At 60.8% G+C, this 20,014-nt stretch overlaps 3 protein-coding genes across 9 annotated transcripts; 2 read left to right on the top strand and 1 right to left on the bottom strand.

Annotated features, from left to right (window-relative positions):
* The first annotated feature begins 2,929 nt into the window (after window positions 1–2,929).
* On the top strand, window positions 2,930–8,100 carry LOC129196040 (methionine--tRNA ligase, cytoplasmic-like). The gene is given in 25 exon segments (XM_054802845.1): window positions 2,930–2,988; window positions 2,990–3,015; window positions 3,139–3,229; window positions 3,302–3,380; window positions 3,463–3,597; window positions 3,760–3,835; window positions 3,934–4,106; window positions 4,210–4,322; window positions 4,469–4,585; window positions 4,682–4,885; window positions 5,025–5,170; window positions 5,173–5,225; window positions 5,400–5,474; window positions 5,555–5,725; window positions 5,814–5,909; window positions 6,003–6,120; window positions 6,376–6,589; window positions 6,669–6,800; window positions 6,910–7,014; window positions 7,095–7,214; window positions 7,216–7,279; window positions 7,399–7,470; window positions 7,562–7,588; window positions 7,722–7,829; window positions 7,906–8,100. Coding segments are annotated over 25 exon segments (2,727 nt in total). The 3' UTR covers window positions 8,059–8,100.
* On the bottom strand, window positions 8,100–9,591 carry LOC129196043 (DNA damage-inducible transcript 3 protein-like). 2 transcript variants are annotated; one of them, XM_054802852.1, is made up of 4 exons: window positions 9,453–9,591; window positions 9,060–9,107; window positions 8,779–8,943; window positions 8,100–8,686 (listed from the first exon to the last, which is right to left on the bottom strand). In XM_054802852.1, exons 3-4 carry the CDS (start codon window positions 8,917–8,919, stop codon window positions 8,279–8,281), a joined length of 549 nt encoding a protein of 182 aa, XP_054658827.1. In that variant the 5' UTR covers window positions 8,920–8,943; window positions 9,060–9,107; window positions 9,453–9,591; the 3' UTR covers window positions 8,100–8,278. The 2 variants fall into 2 exon arrangements, with proteins under 2 accessions (XP_054658827.1, XP_054658828.1); XM_054802853.1 differs by having other exon boundaries at window positions 9,397–9,517.
* A 390-nt stretch (window positions 9,592–9,981) lies between these two features.
* Window positions 9,982–17,975, top strand: LOC129196041 (methyl-CpG-binding domain protein 6-like). 6 transcript variants are annotated; one of them, XM_054802847.1, is made up of 10 exons: window positions 9,982–10,081; window positions 10,737–10,827; window positions 11,273–11,421; window positions 11,489–11,591; window positions 11,793–11,958; window positions 12,305–13,345; window positions 15,295–15,443; window positions 16,716–16,768; window positions 16,837–16,912; window positions 17,028–17,229. In XM_054802847.1, exons 3-10 carry the CDS (start codon window positions 11,291–11,293, stop codon window positions 17,100–17,102), a joined length of 1,794 nt encoding a protein of 597 aa, XP_054658822.1. In that variant the 5' UTR covers window positions 9,982–10,081; window positions 10,737–10,827; window positions 11,273–11,290; the 3' UTR covers window positions 17,103–17,229. The 6 variants fall into 6 exon arrangements, 4 of the variants coding, with proteins under 4 accessions (XP_054658822.1, XP_054658821.1, XP_054658825.1 ...); XR_008574024.1 differs by lacking the exon at window positions 16,837–16,912 and having other exon boundaries at window positions 9,983–10,081; window positions 15,295–16,325; window positions 17,028–17,086; XM_054802846.1 differs by lacking the exon at window positions 16,837–16,912 and having other exon boundaries at window positions 9,983–10,081; window positions 17,028–17,975.
* The last annotated feature ends 2,039 nt before the right edge of the window (window positions 17,976–20,014 follow it).

Below are 20,014 nucleotides of genomic sequence, written 5' to 3'. Positions count from 1 at the left end.
TATGGGCTAAAAGTCCTTGGGCCAAAAGCCTCTCAATTATTGGCTGTAACCCTTCTCTCCCTTCTCTGGAGATGGGATACTGTTTTATCCTAATTGGCTGGTCTGGGTCTTTTATAGAGATCGTGATCGGTTTGATATTTAATTTTCTCACCAATCCTGGGCTATACCAAGTTTCTGGATTAATTTTGGCTTTATCTTCCGCAGTTAATAAGCATAATCTTACTTTCAATTTCTCCTGATCTACTTCCAAATTGATTCCTAATTCCACCATCAGATCTCGTCCCAAAAGATTATACTCAGCTTCTGGGACCAGTAAAAATGTTCCCATTCCATATTTATTGGGGGCTTCTATTGCTACATTTCTTATCAGGGGTACCTTGAAAGGTTCCCCCTTTGCACCAATTACTTGGAGTTTATCCTTTGATTCAACACATCCAGATGGTAACTTTTGGATGGTTGACCTTTCGGCGCCCGAGTCCACGAGGAACTCGAACACTTCATGCTGAGGACCTAATTTCAATTTTATCAAGGGGTCCCCAACAAATAGAGCCCCTGACCCCCTAATCTTCCTTAAAAATCTCCTCATCCTGCATTCTTTTCCGACAATTCCTCTGCAGATGTCCCTTTTTGCGACAATAAACCTGCTAATCTTCTATTTTCTGTAACTTTTTCCTTATATACATCCAAGATTTAGCTACAAATCGAGTTTTCAGCAGGGCTTGACCCACTTGGCTATCGGGGTCTAACCCAGAATATAGCTGCAAACTCTTTCTCAATCTCTCCAGCCATTCGGTGGGGATTTCATCTTTCTTCTGTTGTTCATTAAAGGCCTTATCAATATTTTGCCCTCTGGCTACAGAATCTCTAATCAGGGGATTAGACTAATTATCATATTCCGGATTATCATAGAATTATCATATTCCGGAGATCAACCATGTTATTTCTATGTGCAGGGTCTTGATTGTCCCAATTGGGCCGCTGTAGGGGCCATTTTACATCTCCGGCGGGACCATGCTGATGCCTCTGATCCCAATGTCTCATGCCTGCCGTTTTAATCATCCCTCGCTCTTCATTTGTGAACAAGATCTTCAAAATAGACTCCATCTCGTCCCAAGTATAAATGTTAGGTCCGAGGAATTGATCAAAACGTTCTGCTACCCCTAATGGGTCCTCTAACAAGTGTCCCATTTCTTTCTTAAATTCCCTCACATCCCCAGAGCTGAGAGGTACAGATACAAATCCAACTCCAGGTTGCGCCCCCCCCCCCCCCCCATAGCGGTTTCCCTTAACGGATACAATAAATTTTCCTCTCTTCTTTCTCTAGTTTGACTTCTAGTTATTATTCGATTAGAAGGAGGAGCATCTTCCCCAGGGTCTGGGGGTGCTGTTGGAGGGAAATCCTGCTCAAGTTCTTGTGGTAGCGGAGGAGGGGGAACATAGGGTGGGGGAGACGCTGGAGGTTCGTCTATATCCCACCTTTTCTTAAACAAATTAGCGGTCTGAGCCATGCCCAGAATCCATAAAAAGGCATATTCATTCTCCTCCTTATTAAATGTTCGTTTGTTGTTAACATATATATTTAATTGTCGACATATCCAATCCTCCAAAGATCCATAAATTGGCCAATATAAATCTTTTCTTATCTGTTTTCCTTCCCATACTTTCATACAATAATGGACCATTTTCTTCCTAGGCTTCCCTTCTCGAGAAGGGGTATCATCCCAATATTATCTTCCTAGACTTCCCTTTTCGAGAAGGGGAAAGACTTCCCTTTTTGAGAAGGGGGACCATCCCAATATCGAATCATTGGGCCTAACGGGCTATCTTGGGGTATGTCAGGGAGCCCACCCCCACCCCGTATCTCCTGCATGGAACCAGAAGTCTTCTCTGTCCCATCTTCCGAAAGTGCCTTCTCTCACTCAAAATTCACTCGCTTCCCTCCGTTCGTGGCCCACGCCCTCGCGGACGATGGGAACCGCACTATTAGGAGGTCCACACTCACTTCGCCTGGTGGACTACTAAGCCCAGTGGACGTCTCAGTCACTCGCACTCCGGGTACCCAAACCCCGACCAAACGGAACTGCAATATACTTACTCATTCCCGAGTCTTCATCCGTCTCTTCGTGCACAAAAATTACGGGGACATGCAGTATCTCTTTTCTTTTCTCTCCTTTTTTTTTTTTTTTTTTTTGCTTTCCTATCTCAGTTCGGAAAATCCAGGTGAGCTAAGTCGGAATCTCCTCCGGGACCATCCGAGGATGGGGCACCCTCCCAGAGTTGAAGTCCGAGTCGGCTATCTGGATCCGAGTCACGGCACCAAATTTGTTATAGTTGAATTGAGACAAATAGAGTCCAAAGTAAATTCAATCTGTATTTATTAAGGTAGAAAAGCAAAAGCAGCGCTGGGCGGCCGGGGAGCCGCGGCTCTGCCAAGGGCTCGCGAATTCAAACAAGCTAAGCAGCCCCCTTTATAGGTTGATTTCGCGCCTTTCTGCTTCTTCCGTTATCGTGGCTCCTTCAAGTCTGGGTAGTTTGTTACAGAGATACAAGTTGTCATAGTAACACAGCACTGCACTTTGCAACATTTTGGTTAAGCCTCGCCAAACAGGATGTTCTCTGGTGCAGAATGGTGCAGAAAGATTGCTTTTTCTCATCTAACCCATTTCGATCACCACATTACCTCCAATTACTTATTACAACATCACGGCCCCATTCCGCGGCGGGAGTGCAGGATGCTGCGGGCGGTGGCGGCAGTGGCCATGGCAACCCGGCGGGCCGGCACCCGTGTCGCCATAGCGACCGCGCGGCCCGGCGCTCTCGCGAGAGTTGGGTGCTGCCGCCGCGGTGCATTGTGGGGGCCGTAGTGCGGCGGCGGGCCGGCCGGTCCCGGCGTGCCCCGCGCGCGGCCCCGTTGCATCAGCGCGCGGCGATGCGGTTGCGGGTGGCGGCGAGCGGCCCCGCCGCGCTGAAGGTGGTGGCGGCTGCCGGGGCGGCTTGTCTGGGGCGGACCCTTAGGTGAGACCGGCGCTGTGACGGCGGCTGCTCCCCTCCCCGGCAGGGACTCGCTAGCACCGGCCCCGGTGATCCTCGCCCCTCGGCGGAGGCCGCCAGTCCTGACGGGCCCGCTGTCCCCTGCAGAGCGGCCCCTCGCCCCGCTGATTTCCCCGTGGGTGCGCGCGCTGGAGCTGGACAGCGGCACGGTCCTGTTTTCCCCCAACGCCATCTGCCAGTAAGTACCGAGTGCCGGGCGGGGGGCGGCCCCGCAGCCTCCAGTTCCGCTCCCCTCCTCAACCTCCTCCAGGTTCTTCTTCCTGGCCCGCGGCGAGGAACCCACCGACCTCACCAACCAGTGGCTGGAGTGGGACGCCACTGAGCTGCAGGTGGGTGCCCCAGGGGTGCGGCAGCCTCCACCCCTCCCGTGCCACCCGGCCTCCCTGACCTCTTGTCTCTGCCGGCTCCCAGCCTGCTGCTGCGGCGGCCCTGTACACTCAGCTGGTGCACGGCAAGAAGGGGCTGGAGGCAGTGGAGGCCCTGGGGAAGTTGCTGGCCCACATAGAGCAGAACTTGTCCAGGAGAGGCACTGCCTACCTCGCTGGGGTGAGTGGAACCGTGGGGTGGGGGGAGCCCTGCTTCCTGGGGCAGACTGCTGGGGTGGGCCCTTCTCCCTGGAGAGCTGAGCTCGCTGCTGCCAGCCATGAGGCAGAGCCCTGCACCTGGGCTGGGACTGCCTCAAGGCCTGACTCTGCTTCTCTGGCCCAGGACACCAAGTCGGTGGCTGATGTGGTTGTGTGGGGTACCTTGTTCCCTGTCCTCCAGGATCAGACCAGCCTGCCAAGTAAGAGCGAAATAGGGGTGCCAAGGGGGACCCTTTGTGTTCCTATGGCTGTAAGAATCACGCTGCTCGCTCTTGTGTTCTCTCTCTCCCTCCCCAAGGTGAGCTGCAGGCGCTGAGGACCTGGTTCCAGAGCATGACGCTCTTGGAGGTCTGCAGGAAAGCTGCTGACTCTGTTCTGACGCCCAAGGCACTGCTGGAGTTCAAGTCCTACCTGCAGAAGCAGCCTCTGCCCTCCCTGGCCATGGAGAGAGCCACCAGTAATGAGCCTGAGGTGCAGCCCTGGCCCCCTGCTCAGCCCTGGCCCAGGGATGGGCTCCTGAGGGGCTGGTGGTGACAGGCACGCAGACCCTCACTGGGCCCAGCCTCCCCTGCAGGAGGAAGAAGGTTCTGAGCGTGTTCTGACGGAGGAGGAAATCACAGCTGCTGCAGATGCCTGGGCCCGCGGTGCCGCAGTACTGCCCAAACCCTGGCAGCCTCAGAAACCTGTGTGAGTCCCAAGATGACACTAGGGGTGGTTGTCCCAAACCTCCCCAAGGGGCCTGACAGGGGCTTCCAGGCTGATGCCACATTGTTCTGGGTTGGGGTGGCCCCGTTGCTCTTAGTGCCTGCCCTGACTGCCCCTGTCTGTGCCAGGCTGCCTGTGGAGGGCATGAGGAATATCCTGATCACCAGTGCTCTGCCCTACGTGAACAACGTGCCCCACCTCGGCAACATCATTGGCTGCGTCCTCAGTGCTGACACCTTTGCCAGGTGAGATATGGCTGCAGGAAAGCTCCCTGGGGCTGCGGGATCATAGTAGGGGGCTGTACTGCCCTCAGCAACTGCATGGGTGTCACAGGCCTACAGGTACTGTCGCCTGCGGAACTGGAACACGCTGTACGTGTGTGGCACAGACGAGTACGGCACAGCCACTGAGACCAAGGCGGTGGAAGAGGGGCTGATGCCCCAGGAGATCTGCAACAAGTACAATGCCATTCATGCTGACATCTACCGCTGGTTCAACATCTCCTTTGACTACTTTGGACGCACCACCACACCATACCAGACCATGTGAGCAGCTGCATCCCCCAGGGGCTCACACGGAGGGACTGGTGCTGGGGAGTGTTGGGGGGAACCCCAGCACGCCTGGCTGAGGGTGCTCTATGGCTCTCCAGGGTTCTCTGGCTAATCCCTTCTTCTCCTGTCCCAGGATTGCCCAGGACATCTTCCAGCGCCTGCTGGCCCGTGGTTTCCTGCTGGAAGACACTGTGGAACAGCTGCGATGTGAGGACTGCCAGCGTTTCCTGGCTGACCGCTTTGTGGAGGGCACCTGCCCCTTCTGCAGCTATGAGGAGGCCCGGGGGACCAATGTGATAAATGTGGCAAACTTATCAATGCTGTGGAACTGAAGGTGGGACAGGATCCCTCTGGGATGGGGGTCAAGCAGGCATCGGCAGGGCCTGGGCACCCATATCCCTAAACTGTGATGGATAGGGAAGGCCTGCCCCTTCACCCTGCCCTGCTCTGCCTGGGACCCCCAGCCTTGTCCTGGGCTTCCTCCAACCTGTGTTTTTCCTCACGACAGAATCCACAGTGCAAGCTCTGCAGGGGTGTCCCTGTGGTGAAACCCACCAAGCATCTCTTCCTGGACCTACCCAAGGTGAGCTTCATCCCTGGGGAAGTGGGGAAGGGATGGGGTACCCCCGGTACCACTGACCATCCCCATATGTTCCCCCACAGCTGGAGGAACAGCTGGAGCCCTGGCTGGAGCAGTCCTGGGCCACAGGGAACTGGACAGCCAACGCTCGCTACATCACTCGCTCCTGGATACGGGATGGGCTCAAACCCCGCTGCATCACCCGTGACCTGAAGTGGGGCACGCCTGTGCCCCTTGATGGCTTCCGTGACAAGGTGGGTTCCACCTTTACCCTCAGTTGCAGCGGCTGTCCCTAGGTGCCCTGCCTGGGAGTCCCCTGCTCATGTTTTACTTTCCCCCCAGGTTTTTTACGTGTGGTTTGATGCTCCCATTGGCTACTTGTCCATTACGGCCAACTACACTGACCAGTGGGAGAGGTGGTGGAAGAACCCACAGCAGGTAGGAGCCTGGTACTGCTGCAGGGTGGATGTAGGAACAGAGCTGGATACCAAGGTCCACTGATGTTCCCCCCCTACCTCCCTCCACTATCAGGTTGAGCTCTACAACTTCATGGCCAAGGACAATGTCCCATTCCACAGTGTCATATTCCCCTGCTCGCTCCTGGGTGCTGATGGCAACTACACCCTGGTGAACCACCTCATTGCTACAGGTACTGGGGGGTCACCAGGGATTGGGGGTAGTCCCCACACTTCCCTGCTTTCCCTCAGTACAGGGAACAGTGCAGTCTGTCCTGCACGGGCACAAAATTGCATTTGCTCTCCTTGACTTGGAAGCCCCTTTGAGCTCAGCGTGAGCCTGTAAGCGCTTTGACAGCGTTTGTTTGTGTTGTGGGGCTGTTCCATGCCTGGGAGAGGACTGGATCCATGCTTGGGCCCCATGGTAGGGTCTCTTCTGCCCTCCCCAGAGTACCTGAACTATGAGGATGGGAAGTTTTCCAAGAGCCGAGGTGTAGGAGTGTTTGGGGACATGGCCAAGGACACAGGCATCCCTGCGGACATCTGGCGCTTCTACCTGCTGTACCTGCGGCCCGAAGGGCAGGACAGTGCCTTCTCCTGGAGCGACCTCATGGTCAAGAACAACTCGGAGCTGCTGAACAACCTGGGCAACTTCATCAACAGGTTCTAGGACAGCCTGGGGGTGGCAGGAGCTATCTCTGTTGCCAGGCTGTGCTCACGCCTGCTCCACCTCTGTCCCCAGAGCTGGCATGTTTGTGTGCAAGTTCTTTGGTGGCACTGTCCCCAACATGGTCCTGACACCAGAGGACAAGCGGCTCTTGGCCCATGTCACCCTGGAGCTGCACCAGTACCACCAGCTGCTGGAGAAAGTCCGGTGGGTAGCTGAAACCCCAGGGCTGGACCAGGGCACAATTCTTATGAGGGTGGGAGGGCAGAGACCTGACCTACAGCAGGCACTCAGCCCCCCCCTTATCCTCTCCCAGCATCCGTGATGCCCTGAGATGTATCCTTAGCATCTCTCGCCATGGCAATCAGTACATCCAGGTGAATGAGCCCTGGAAGTGGATCAAGGGGGATGAAAAAGACAGGTAAGAAAGGATGGGAGGGGTGGGGCAGAGGGGAAGCAAGGCTGGGAGCTGGCATTGACGGAGGCTTTCCTGCCCCGCAGGCAGCGTGCAGGCACAGTGACTGGTGTGGCAGTGAACATGGCTTCCATGCTGGCTGTCATGTTACAGCCCTACATGCCCAGTGTCAGCCTGGCCATCCAGGGGGCAGCTCTGCATCCCCCTGGACTGCTTCATCCTGAGCCACGACTTCACCTGCACCCTGCCCCCCGGCCATCGTGTGGGCACTGTAGGTGGCGGGGTGGGGGGGGGGGGAAGGGAGGGCAGGCTCTGCCCCCCCCAGGCAGTGTGTGGGTGGGATTGGGGTGCTGGCCCTGCAGGGGTAACCCCTCTTCTTCCTGGCTTCAGGTGAGCCCCCTTTTCCAGAAGGTGGAGAACGACCAGATTGAAGCCCTTCGCAAGCGCTTCGGTGGAGGGCAGGTGAGTGGGGGCTGCGGTGCCCCTGCAGCTCCTCCTGGCCTCTCCACCTCTGCTTTCTGTCTCTCCTCACTTGCTGTCTCTCCTTTCCCAGCCTGAAGATCTTGCTGTAGAGCCTCAGGTAACTCCCCAGCACTGCCTCAGGGGTGCTGCAGCAACCTGCCCCTTGCCAGCATGAGGGGGTGTGGATGGGTGCAGAGCAATGCCCCTGGGGGCTGGGACCGTGGCTCACACCTATTTCTGTCCTTCCACAGGCCAAACAGTCCCCTCCAGCCTCAGAACTCCCTCCAGCCCCAGCAACCATCGTGGCTCCCAGTGACCCCCAGCTGATCCAGGAGCTGACAGAAGAGGTGGCCAAGCAGGTGAGTGGTGGGGGAAACTGACTCTGTCTTGCCCTTAACCCCCCCAAGCCCTTATCACCCCCCTTGCCTGCCCCAGGGCAACCACGTGCGGCAGCTGAAGGCCAACAAGGCAGAGAAGACACAGGTCGACACAGAGGTGGCCAAGCTACTAGAGCTGAAGAAGCAACTGGCACTAGCAGAGGGCAAAAGCCCTGAAGTCCCTGCGTCCAAGGGGAAGCGGAAGAAGTAGCAGCTGGGTCCTCTGTAGAGACCAGACAGGGCTATGCTGGCTAGTGGTTATATGGGTGTAATAAAATGCAAAAACTGTACAAATCATGTATGGAAGCAGCACCCTCCCCACAGCATTAGTCTGTGCCAGCAGGGCAGTGCCGCTCCAGTTCATGGCTGCCCCCCAGGTCCACAAGGTCAGCAGAGTCCTTGCCCCACTGGCTGTAGGGCAGTATCAGTGCTTAAGCCCGTCGGAGGTTCACAATGCGGTCGATAAGGGCTGCCCGCGTGCGTTCCACCTCCACGCTGAGCCGCCGGATCTCTTCCCGGAGCTGCTCGTTGTGGGACGTCAGCTCCAGCACCCGCTGCTCATTGGCCCACTCCCATCGCTTGGCTAGCTCCCTGCTTGCCGCCATGCCACTGTGCCTCTTTCTCTTCACCCCATGGCCTGCAGCTGCCCCTGCCTCATCCTCCTCTGTGCCCAGCCGGGCTGGGGAGCTCCTGCTGGAGGCCAAGCCTGGTGGTCCCGCTGGCTCTGTGCTGGCTGTGCTCTCTGGCCCCAGCAGCTCCAACAGCTCAGCGGCCAGGGCTGCATCCAGCTCGCAGCCCTCTGGACTACAGCCAGCCCCCTCCATGCCCCACAGCGGAGCCTGCAGGAAGAGAGGAAGAGCCACCCCCAGGTGATGAGTGCCCCCTGCCCAGCTCCCCCCCCTCCCCAACAGAGGTGTTGCTGGCCCCTCACCTGGTCAGCCCCCCAGGGTAGGGAGGGTCCACTGGGCTCTGCTGCTGCCAGCACCTCCTGCAGGTCCTGGTACCAGGCCTCCAGCTCCCAGCTGGGCAGTGTGCTGACAGGTCCCCCCGTAGGCAGCCCCTCGGCTGCCATGGTCACCTCTGGGCCAGTGCAGGGCTGTAGGAGGTGGGGAGAGGAGGGGATGAGCAAGTCGGGCCAGGACCCTCAGCTCCGGGGCGTTGCTCCCTGCCGGGGGCTGGTCCCGGCAGCCCTAGGGTGCCGCCCCCCCTTACCCGCTTTCAGGTGTGATGGTCAACAAGGACGCACTTTCTCCTGGATGCCTGAGGAGGGAGAAGGGCAGGGTCAGACTTCACCCGCACCTACACCGCGTGCGGGTGGAGGGTTCCCCAGGGGCTCGGAGCTCCCACCCCGCTTCCGGGGCTGCCGCCGGCTCGGGGATAGGCGATGTACCGGGCGCAGCGCCCCACCTGCCTCACGCTGGTGGGGCGGGGGGTGCTGGTGCGCCCCAAGGGCTACTCTCCCGCGAGGGCAGCCTGCGGGCACCCCACTCCCCGGGCGCCCCGGAGTCCCTCCCAGGACCGGACGGAACATCTCCGTCTCCTCCCCCACCTCGGCCGCACTCGAGGCCGGATCCCCGGTGTCTACCCCGGCAGCTCCCGGCGCACCTTCCTGGGCGGCCCCGGCTCCCCGCAACTCCCGCCCGAACACCGCCTCATCCTCATCCGCATCGTCCCGCTTTGCTCCGCTCCGCGGCGCCGCCGCCCGCGCCCTTTTTAAGGCTCCTCGTGTGACGCAACGCTGGCGCTGGCCGCAGCCAACGGGCGCCCACCGCGACGTGACGCGCGGGGCGGTGCGAGCCAATGGGAGTAGGCGAGGGGGGCGCGCGCCACCGCCCACAGGGCAGGAGCGGCCCCCGCAGGCCGCGCGCCCCGGGATGAGTCACGCGGGCGGATGATGCAACGGCTGGAAACCGGCCCCGCCCCGCCTTAAAGAGCCCGCAGCGCCGCGATGGGAGATGTGGCTGGGGTGAGCGGCATTAGCCTCGTGCAGCCCCGGGGTCCCGGTGCGGCCCCCGGGCCAGAGCCCCGGTGCGGCCCCGATGCTTCCCCGGACAGCCCCGGGGCATTCCCAGAGCTCCCACGCGTGAGGCACGCTGGGATCGCCCCCCCCCCCGCCGTGCGCAGACGTGGGGGTGGTGCGCGCGCTGCCCCGCCTCTTCTTGGCGGGGCCGGGCCGGAGCGGGGGCCCGGTGCCCGGTGCCGCCGTGCGTAGCTGGTCGCCGCCATGAACGCAGGTGTGTGCAGGCGGGACGGGCCACACCGCCCCCTGCCCGCCCCCCGGCCCTGCCCGTAGGCAGCGCGTCCCCCTGCACATGCACCCGCGTGGGCGTCCTAGCCCCGCAGCACCCCACGGGCCGATCTGGCTAGCGCCCACCCGCCGGCCGGGGTCGGGGGCCTGTGCCTTGGGGGACGTGTCCCGTTCCCCCGTCCCCCCCCTCTGCCAGCACCCCGTGGCTGGTGCGAGGGCTCGTCCCCCGCCCCGCCGCAGGGGTCACGGCATCCCTCTTCCGTGCCAGCCCCTTTGCTCCCCTCCTCCCCCCAGCACCTGCTCTGTGGGGCTGTGACCCCCATCTTCCTGGCAGGGGTCTTGGTCCCCTTTTACCCCATCCCCCAGGGTTTGGGGGATGCGGTGACCCCGCCACCCCTATACCCCCCTCCCTGAAATGCTCCCATGGGGAGGGAGGGGCGTGCTGGGGAAGGCTTCCTGCGTGTCCCTGCAGGGAGCAAAGGCACAGGCTGGGGGTACCGTGGGGGGCCAGGACACCAGGGGCCCTTTTCCAGAGGTGTCTGGATGCTTGGGGTGCTGCCCCCCCCCCCCCTCCAGCTGTAGGGCCCTGCGTGGGTGCTGCCCCTTCCCCAAGGCCTGAGCTGACTCTCTCTGGCACGCAGAGACCTGCAGGATACCGCTGGGTCACCAGCCACGGGTGCCGCAGCCCACCAGCCGTGGCCTTGATGCCAAGATGTTTGCAGGGATAAGCAGGTGAGAGGTGCATGCGCCCCCCCCCCAGTGCTGGTGCCCCCGGTTTCCCCTCCACCAGGCATTAGGGCCAGCAGCAGCTGTTTGCTTTTTAGCTGTGGTTCCTTGACAGCGTTTTATAGGTCACTGTCCTCCTCTCCCCACCTAGACACCAGGATTAACAGGATAGGGGGGCTGGTGTGGGGGGAGGGCTGATGAAGAGGGGGGGCAGTTGCTGCCCCCAGTCCTGCTCTGCTTCTCTGTGCACCTTCAGACCCCTGTGGTCCTGCCCCACGGCCGCTTGGCACCCCCTGAGGACCCCCGCTGCTGCCTCATGGCTCTGAGCACCCCTAACTCCCCTCGCCCAGTCCTTCTGCAGTGCCCTGGCACCCGCTGTTCTAGCAAGTCCTGTTCTCCCATTTGCTTCCCCCTCCTTTCCCACTGCTCCTGGCCTGACCTCCCCTGCCAGTGCCCAGTGCAGGCGTTCATGCAACGAGGGGGCACAATGAGCAGCAGTGATGACTCTACCGGAACAGAGCAACCCATGTGCCCATCGGCCGGGCCTGTGCCTGTGGGCTGGGAGCTCAAGGTGGAGGAGGGCTCCATGTGCTACATCAGGTAGGAGCAGCCCCCAATCCCCCCACGCTCCCCTCCCTGGCCCCTGCTCACCCCCTGTGTTCCCCAGCCCCAGCGGCACCACGCTGACCTCATTGGAGCAGACTTGCGCCTACCTCCTGGCTGATGGGGCCTGCAAGTGTGGCCTTGAGTGTCCACTCAACACGCACAAGGTACGGAGGGGAGGTCAAGTGCAGGACAGGGAGGGGCAGCTGGGCAGGGGGGCTGTACTGGGGGCACTCCCTGGTTACGGGAGAGGTGCAAGGGATGGCTCTACCTGCAGGAGTGGGGTGTGCAGCTGACCTGTACTGGGTGGGTCTGGGGGTCCCTGTGGGGTGACCAGTCGCCACTCACAGCCTGCTCTGTCCCTGCAGGTGTTTAACTTCGACCCAGGGGCAATGGTGGCTGGGCGAGGAGCCCCTGGGGCCCAGGGCCAGCAAGACATGACGAAACTGTGCAATCACCGCCGGAAAGCAGTGGCCATGGCCACGCTATACCACAGTATGGAGGGCACCCTGGGCCCCTGCCACCCAGGCACAGGTATGGGGGTCCCCTGTCCACGCTAGTTCCTGGCCCATCCTCCCACAAGTTCCTGCTGGTGTATCTGCCTTGTCCGTGTCACCCTGTATGTCCCCTGGTCATACCTGTCAGTCCCAGCCCCTTCCTGTCTCCCTCGTACGTCCTCGGTTCTCATCACCCGTCCCAGTCCCCGTGGTGCTCTCCTGGTTTCCCCATGTTTCCCAGGGCTCCCCCATCTTCCCTGTCACATCTTGCCCCTCAAGTCTTTCATGTCCCATGCCTTCCCTATCCATCACAGTTTAGGGATATGGGTGCCCAGGCCCTGCTGGTGCCTGCCTGACCCCCATGTCCCTGTGGTTCCCTGCAGGTCCCAGCCTGAGCCTGCTGTTCTCAGCCAAGGGCCACCTGGCCACGGCCCCCAGCACTGGTGTCCCCCTGCCCAGCACTGTCGGCAACTTCCCCAGGGTCCCCCTGGGGGTGAAGACCCTGGAGGCCACATCTGCCCCCGCGGGGACCTTTCTGCAGCCCCATGACATCGTCCCTGGGGCCAACGGCAGCCCCACGAGCCACCCACCTGCCACCCCCTGCTTTGGCCTCCGCTTGCCCCTGCCAGATGTGGCAGCAGTCCCCCTCAGATCCCTTGTGGTGCCTCTTGCCAAACGCACCCAAAGCCAGCACCCCACAGGCAGGACTAGTGACTGGGCAGCCCCATCACAGGGGGGGACTGGAGAAAGCCCAGAGCTGGGGGGGCTGGGGCCATGCCTGCCAGCCACCACCGGTGCCCCCCAGGCAGGCAAGGTCGATTCTTCTGTCAGCAATGCCTTAACCAGCCAAAGCAGCAATAACCTGCCAGTGCCCTTAGATGCTGTCCCCAAGGGCAGGGGCTTTTTGGGGCTGGCACCGCTGAGCACCCCCTTCCCCACCAGCAGCCTGCTGAGCTTGGCTGCCAAGACTCAGCTGGGCAGCCCTGACCTCGTGCCCACCCCCAGCACTTTACCCCCCTGCCTGCTCCTCCCCAGCATGCTGCGCTCTCTTGTGGGTGAGCAGGTCCTGGGCAGGGAGGCCCAGTGGCCCCAATGCCTTGACCTCCAGGACCCAGCAGCTCACAGGGTGCCCTCTGAGCCCAAGGGGATGCACCCCCCAGTGACCGGGCAGCCTCTTGCAGCCCTGCTGAACCTGCTGGGTATTCAGAGCTGTCTTGGGGGGGGAGGCCCGGGGGAGCCCACCCTCCCCCTGGGACCCTTGCCTGTCACCAACGGCTTGCCCTGCCCTGGCATCGGTCTCCTGCCCACCGGCCGGGACTGCAGTGGGCAGCTCCTGGGTCTCTTTGGGCAGCTGGCAGCATCTTCTGAACCCACCTCAGGGACCTCCCCGCAGTCAAAAGCCTCTGGTCGTAACCATAGCCCACGTATGTGGGGCAGTGCCTGTGAGGCTGGGCAGCTGGTGGGGAGCAGGGCTGTAGCAGATGTGCCTCAATCAGCTGGGGATGGACCCCACCCTGGGGTGGCCGTGGCAGCGATACTGGGGTGGTTAATGCCCCCAGAGAGCCCGTTGTGGCTTTGGGGCCAGGTGGGAGGCAGTGGGACGTGGCCGTGGGTCCCTGCCGTGGGTGGTGGAACCTGGTATGATGTAGTTGTGGATCTCGTGGGATGTAGTGGGACCCAGTGGGATGTGGCCATAGGTTTGCGGTGGGGGTGGTCGATGTGTCCGTGGGTCTTGTGAGATGCGGTGGGACCTGTCTGTGGGTTCATTCTGGTGGTTGGTGAGATGTGGCTGTGGGTCTGGCGGGATGTGGCAAGTTGCATTCATGGGCCTGCAGCAGATGTGGCTGTGGCAGCCCAGTGCTCTGACCCATCCCCTGCAGGTGCTGCAGCTTCTCCAGCTGTCTCCAAAGGTGCTGTGGCCCCAGGGGCTGGCAGTAATGTGGATGGGAGTGCTGGGGCAGTGCTGGGTTGTCTGCTGCCCCCTGCAACCAAGCCTGTAGCCTTTGTGGGGCAGGAGCAGGCACTGGGGGGCTCCTTGACACCATGCCTCCTCCTGGCCACTCTCCCCTTCTCGGTAGCCCTGGGCCAGCACCCACCAGCCTGCAGGGGGGATCTTGAGGGGCCCAGTCTGCCCTCCCTGCTGGCGACCTCCCTGCTCCCGCTGCCCCTGCTGCTCCTCGACATCCTCCTGCTTGCCCTGGACCTGCTGTCCTTGGCAGGGACCCTGTTCTCCACCCTGCTGACCCTGTCCCCTGGGCCAGGGGAGATGGGCCCTGAGGCACTGGCGACAGGCCGCAAGTGCTGCATGGTACTGCCTGACCGGCCCCTGCTCTTCTTTGCGCTGCCTGCCTTGCTCACCCTCCACCCCACGCTGCTGGCTGCCGGGCTGGGCCGCCCTGAGCCTGCCCCTGCTGCCCTGCCACCCCCCCCCACCCCCCCCAACCCCCCCCCCCCCCCCCCCCCCCCCCCGCCGTGAGACCAGTCCCTTTGCTCCCAGGGAATGAGGGGGTTGCCCCAGGTTAGGGAGGAGATTGATGAGGGGGTTATTTGCCCTTTGCAGGGAGAGAGGGTGATGAGGGGGAGGTTCCCCCTACTAAGGGAGGGGGATGATGGGTAAAGCTATTCCCCCCTCTAGGGTGGAGGGTGATGGTACCTGGGGGCATTTGCCCTTGCAGATGGGTGGTGTCAGGTGTGTATTAACACTGGAGAAGAGGAAGGAGCGTATTTGCCTGCAGTGCAGTAGCAGGGGAACTGGCAGGAGGGGTGTTTGCCCCTGGGATGAGGGCAAGGGAGGGTGTTTGCCCCAGGGAGGAGAGTGGTGGAAGGTATTAGCACCCAGACTGGGTTAGATGAGGAGTAGCTGCCTGTGGGGAGGAAGTTGGAGATATTTATGTGCCCCCAGGAGAGCAAGTCTTTGCCCCAGGGAGGAGGGTGCTTGCCTCCAGGGCATGGGAGGAGGATGAGGAGGACTGGTTGGTTTTGCAATGGCAGCAAGATTTGGGGGTATCTCTGCCCCATTTCTTGGGGGTGCCCCAACTAGCCCCTCTTGCCAGCAGTCCAGCCTTGCCAGACCCTCTGTGGCACCTACCTTGACTGGCCCCCCGCCCCCGACTACTGAGGCCCTGTGTGGGGAGGCCTGGGTCCCCAACAGCACCGCAGGCACCCTGGAGCACCTCAACCTGCTGGGGCCCCTTTTGGGCAGCTCCCTGCTTGGTGCCACGCTGCTGGGTGAGTGGGGCGGGGGGACTGGGCACCTTAGGGACAACCCTGAGCACTGCTCGGATGAGGGGTGCCAGGGGCATGCTGTGTGCTGGGGGGCAGGGGGTGCCCCCGGAACCTGGGTAACATCATGCCTCTCCCTTGTCTCTCCAAGGCAACCTACTGGCTTTGAGCCCCCTGCTCCAGAATCGGCCATTGCTGCCCTCCACGTTGCCACCCCTGGGACTGTCACTGGGCCCAGGCCAGGGCCCCCCCCCCCAGGGCACTACCAGCCCCTTGGCTGGCCTGCTCCAGAGCCTGCAGGTGGGCTGCTGCAGCGGGGGCATGAGGGGCCAGGGGGCTGGAGGAGCCCTGGGGGTTTTGGGGCACCATGTGGGAATGGTGGAGCCCGGTGGTGTTGAGTGGTAGTTTGTGAGCGGCATGGGGAGGACACAGGAAAGGATGGAGGGAGGCCTGGGGTTGTCTCAGTGGGTAGTGGAGGTACTTGGGGACCACGTGGAGTCTGGGGTGTGTTGGGAGGGTGGGGGGCTTTGGAGGCTTGGAGGTGTTGGAATGACATGGGGCTCCTGGGGCTGATGGGGGGACACAAAGGGAATAGGCAAACGTGGGAGTGCAGGGAGGATACAGGGACGAGCTGGGCAGGAAGGAGAGTATAGGGGTTGTATGGGACAAGGAGAGATGTGGGGGACATGGGGATGAGGTTTGCTGACCCTCACTGCCCCCCAACAGCTGGGCCTTAGTTTCAGCTCCCCTGAGAAGTCTGCGACACCATTGAGTCGCAGTGCTGGAGGCTCCCCCAGCCCCCCTGCACCTCCTGACCTCCCTGAAGGCACCCCAAGTGCCTTGGAGCCCCCCGTGCCCCGTCAGGCTGAGCTGGGCAGCCCCAGACCCAGTGAGGGTGCTCGGGAGCGCCCCACCTCGCAGCCCCTCCTCAAGCGGGGCCTCTGGCTGGCCGAGGGGCTCAACAGGGAGTCACTGTCCCTTTCTGGGCCACCCAGCACCAAGAGCTGCCGGCGTGGGGCTGGCTGGGGGGGCGGGGGCACTCAGTGGCACTTCAGTGGGCAGGCGGGTGACAGGGTTGAGAAGAGGCTTCCCCCTGCAGCCCTCCCGGCTCCCCACCCTACCTGGCGCTGCAACAGGGACATCCCGGCTGCAGAGCAGCAGCTCAGAGTGGAGGAGATCAAGGTACTGGGTGGGACCTACTGGGAGTTATTGAGGAATACTGGATCCTGCTGGGGGGATACTGGCAGTGCTGGGGCTGGATATAAGGACCCACTGGGTGCCAGTGGGGATATACTGGGAGGCACTGGGTACAACCTTTGGGTGCTGTTGTGGGTATACTGAGGGCCATTGCGTGGTACTGGGAGGGAACTGGGAGTGTGTGCTGGGGTGGGGCATAGCATGGGGGAGCAAGAGAGAGAAACGGACCTACTGGGGGACATTGGAAGGCCCTGGGGAGGGGAACTGGGAGGGCACCGGTGGTAGATGCTAGAGGGGGAGCTTTAGGGAGGCACTGGGTGGACTGGGAGACACTGGGATGCTAGGGACTGCTGTGCTGACCCCCTCCTCACACAGGGGAGCTCCCTGCATCTACGCCCATCCTGCCGGGGCTGGAGGAAGGCGGCCAGGTGAGTGCAGGGGACACAGGGGGCCCTGCCACATCCCCCCACCCCACCTGACCCCCTGGTCCTTGCAGCACCCCCCAGCCCAGCGCCTGCCTGGAGACCCTGCAACAGAGAGGGCTCAGCGCCAGCCCAGGGGCTAGCCCCACTGTAAGAGGGCTAAGGGAGGTGGGATTGCAGGGGGAGGAAGAGGGGAAGGGAGACTGGAGGGAGAGGTGGGGGAGACACAGGTCCCCCCACCTCCCCCGTAATCTGTCCCCCCTAGGCAGACCTGTCTGCGGCTCGAGGCCCATGGCCTGGGCGCCCCGTCAAGAACTGCCGGAGGAAGCTGCTCACATGACAGTGCTGGGGTGGGGGCACCACCAGCACCCACCTGTGGATTGGGGTGGGGGGTGTGTGTGTGTCACAGCTCTCCCCCCTACAGCTGCAGACCACAGGCACCCCCAGCACGTCTTGTCTTGGCTGCGGCTGTGTCCTGATCTCCTGGATCCCCCCTGGCAGTGAGCGGGAGAGGCTCCACCAGAGTGGGAGGTTACTCCAAGCACAGGGCAACAGCCCCCTTCCCAGACAAAGCACTTCTGAAGCCATTTTCCATGTGTTGGGTGGTCAACAGTTGTCGTCCCCCGCCTTGGGAAACCTCCCATGCTGGGGGGCAGGATTGGTGCTAGGGGACACACCTGGGGGTCCCCGCTGCCCCCCCTATTACCTCAGGCCCAGGGGTGTCGTGGCCTCAGGGCCAGATCTGCTCAGGGTTAGTTTAGCACAAAGTTCTCACCAAAAATGAGGTTCCCCCTTCCCATCCCCCAGTACCATCATTAATCACCTCTGCTCCTGCCCCGGGCCCTCCCCACCCACTCGAGGTTGTCCCCATCCCCCCCCACATGCTATCCCCTGCCCCACCGGTGGCAACAAGGAGACGTCCCCCCCGTGGGTCACAGCTTTTTGACACAGTGACTGGATTTAGTGCAACGAGGAGGCTGGTGGGGGGGTTGGTGTGTAGGGGTTATGCACATAGATGCATTTAAAATGCAGCAGCTGGGCCCTGCTCGTGCCCTAAGGAGATGCTGATGTAGAAATGCTTTGAGCTAGGCTGTCTGCTGATGTAAATTCAGATATGGGGGGTCGGGTACAGTTTCCCCTTGGGTGGGAATGGAGAGGGAAGGAAAGATTCCCAGAAGGTTGCAGGGCCTGGCAGGGATGGGGATGTCTGGGGCGGGGCAGGGGGGAGGGGGAGAGGTCTCTGGGGTGCTCTCACTTCTGCATCCTCTTTAGGCAGACTTCTGTGTTGGACAACTTTTTTTCTGCAGTGGCCAGGTTTTCCATCAGCCTGTGATCTGTAGGGGGCTGAGTGGGGAAGGAGGGTGAGCAGGGGAGGCAGGATGGGGACCCCATCGCATCCACCCCAGTGGGTGCCGATGGGACCCACCTCCACCATCAGCACAGCGTTCTCTGAGAGCATTAGCTACTACCTGCACAGTGTCCAGGACCTGTCCAAACTATGCAAGAACAAACTTTGTGGCTGGGAGGTGAAAGCTGAGCACTGGGTGGTGCCGGTGCCTGTCCCCCCCACTCCCCTGACATCTCCAGTTACACTATGCCATTGTCTCCAGCGTCGCCTCTTGCCTTGCTTGTGCAGCGCTCTGAGGGTCACCAGTCTCTCCTGAGGTGGGCTGTCCGGTTGGGGTGTAGGCAGCAGCGAGACACTGCAGGCAGATCCCAGCGTTAGGGTGGTCAATGAACCAGTTCTTAAGTCCTCCTTGTGCTCCCCAGAGGTGAGAAAGAGCAAGGTTAGGAGAGGGGGGAGAGACAAAAGGGTGGAAGGTTTGTCTCATGTGTGGCCCGCTGTCACCCGTGTCCCTGCACCCAGGCCTGCTGCTGAGGTTGCCCACCAGCACTGTGCAAGGGCTTAGGAGCCATATGGGCCAGGGGGCTACCAGCACGGAGGTGAGGATGGCAGCAGAGTCAGTGGCTGCACGAGTTGGGGCAGCAGTGGGCTGGGCCCCTTGGCCAGTCACCCTAGGACTCACGATTTCGCACTCCTGGGGCTTGTAGCCTTGTATCCTGGTCTTGCTGAGGTTGTCACAGAAATTTTTAAGAGCAGGGGGTTGCCCCAAAATACCAAGTGGCTGTGCTCTCCATGGGGTTGGCACGGTGACCCAGGGTCCTTACAGCCCACCCTTCCCCAACCCCCCCCAGTGCACATATGCTGTCAGTGCCCAGGCACTTGGCCCTGAAGTTCTTGTAAGTGGCATTGGGGTTGATGATGAGGTACTCCACAAAGATGCTGATGAGCTCCTGCACATTGTGCCATGTTAAGGAGGCAGCCATGAGGGTTTCTGGCAGAGCTGCTGCCTCCCTGCTCCAGTTTTTAAAGAAGCTGCTAAAGCAGGGTAAGGTTCACCATTTTGTTACTAAGCCAAATCCTCTGTCGTGGAGTGGGATGCTCCAAACCCAGGTGTGGAGCTGTTTTACAGCCCACACCACCTTTGGCTACATTGATGTGCTGTCAGAATTCATAAAGAGCTGTAAGCAGAGCTTGCCCAGAGCCGTCAGAGCCAGGCCTGTGGACGTGAACGCTTCAGACTCGGCAAGGGTTCGGAGAACCGGAGGTGGGGCTGTGTTTGAAACTGAAGAATCTGCGCCTCTGCTCCAAAAGGGAGACCGGATCAGGGTGTCTAAAAAAACCCAAGAGATTTGAGAAAGGTTATGAACAGATGTTCCCAGATGAAATTTTCACAGTAGCGGAAACTGTGAGAAGGGGGCAGGTGCCTGCGTACCACTTAAGACTATGTTCGGGGAGCAACTGGGGGGACATTTTACTCCAAAGAACATAAAAAAGTGGATCCTGACGAGGACAAGATCTGCAAAATTGAGAAGATCATTGCAGCAAAAGGGAAAGGAGGAAAGAAACAGCTGCTGGTGAAGTGGCGTGGCCAGCCCCAGAAATTCAGGGTAGGAGCTTCACCAGTGCAGGACATCTCGGGACTGGTAGTGGAGTGGGGGAAGAAGAAGGATGGCAGGCAGGGGGTTTCTACTCAGCTGATCCCAACTGACCAAAGGGATTCCCATCACCCTGCTTCACTTGAGCTATTAAATACAGCTTTTTCCCCTAGGTTTTTTTTCCACGGACTTGTTTTCTTTAATAATTTTTTTGTCTTTAATTTTCCATCCTTCAGCTTTCCAGCATGGGAGCCACTGAGTGGCCCCAGCCCGTACCGCACAGGAGTCGGTATATATTGTGCTGGCACCCCA

The sequence above is a fragment of the Grus americana genome, chromosome 24, assembly GCF_028858705.1.
Source record: "Grus americana isolate bGruAme1 chromosome 24, bGruAme1.mat, whole genome shotgun sequence".
Classification (NCBI taxonomy): Eukaryota; Metazoa; Chordata; class Aves; order Gruiformes; family Gruidae; genus Grus; species Grus americana.
This window is presented reverse-complemented; position numbering and strand designations above follow the sequence as displayed.

Excerpts from the sequence above, each read along its gene's own strand:
- LOC129196043 (XM_054802852.1), bottom strand. The coding sequence starts at position 8,919 with ATGGCAGCCGAGGGGCTGCCTACGGGGGGACCTGTCAGCACACTGCCC. Across the intron at positions 8,687-8,778 it reads TACCCTGGGGGGCTGACCAG|GCTCCGCTGTGGGGCATGGA; the intron begins GTGAGGGGCCAG and ends CTCTTCCTGCAG.
- LOC129196041 (XM_054802846.1), top strand. The coding sequence starts at position 11,291 with ATGCAACGAGGGGGCACAATGAGCAGCAGTGATGACTCTACCGGAACA. Across the intron at positions 11,422-11,488 it reads GGCTCCATGTGCTACATCAG|CCCCAGCGGCACCACGCTGA; the intron begins GTAGGAGCAGCC and ends TGTGTTCCCCAG. Across the intron at positions 11,959-12,304 it reads CCCCTGCCACCCAGGCACAG|GTCCCAGCCTGAGCCTGCTG; the intron begins GTATGGGGGTCC and ends GGTTCCCTGCAG.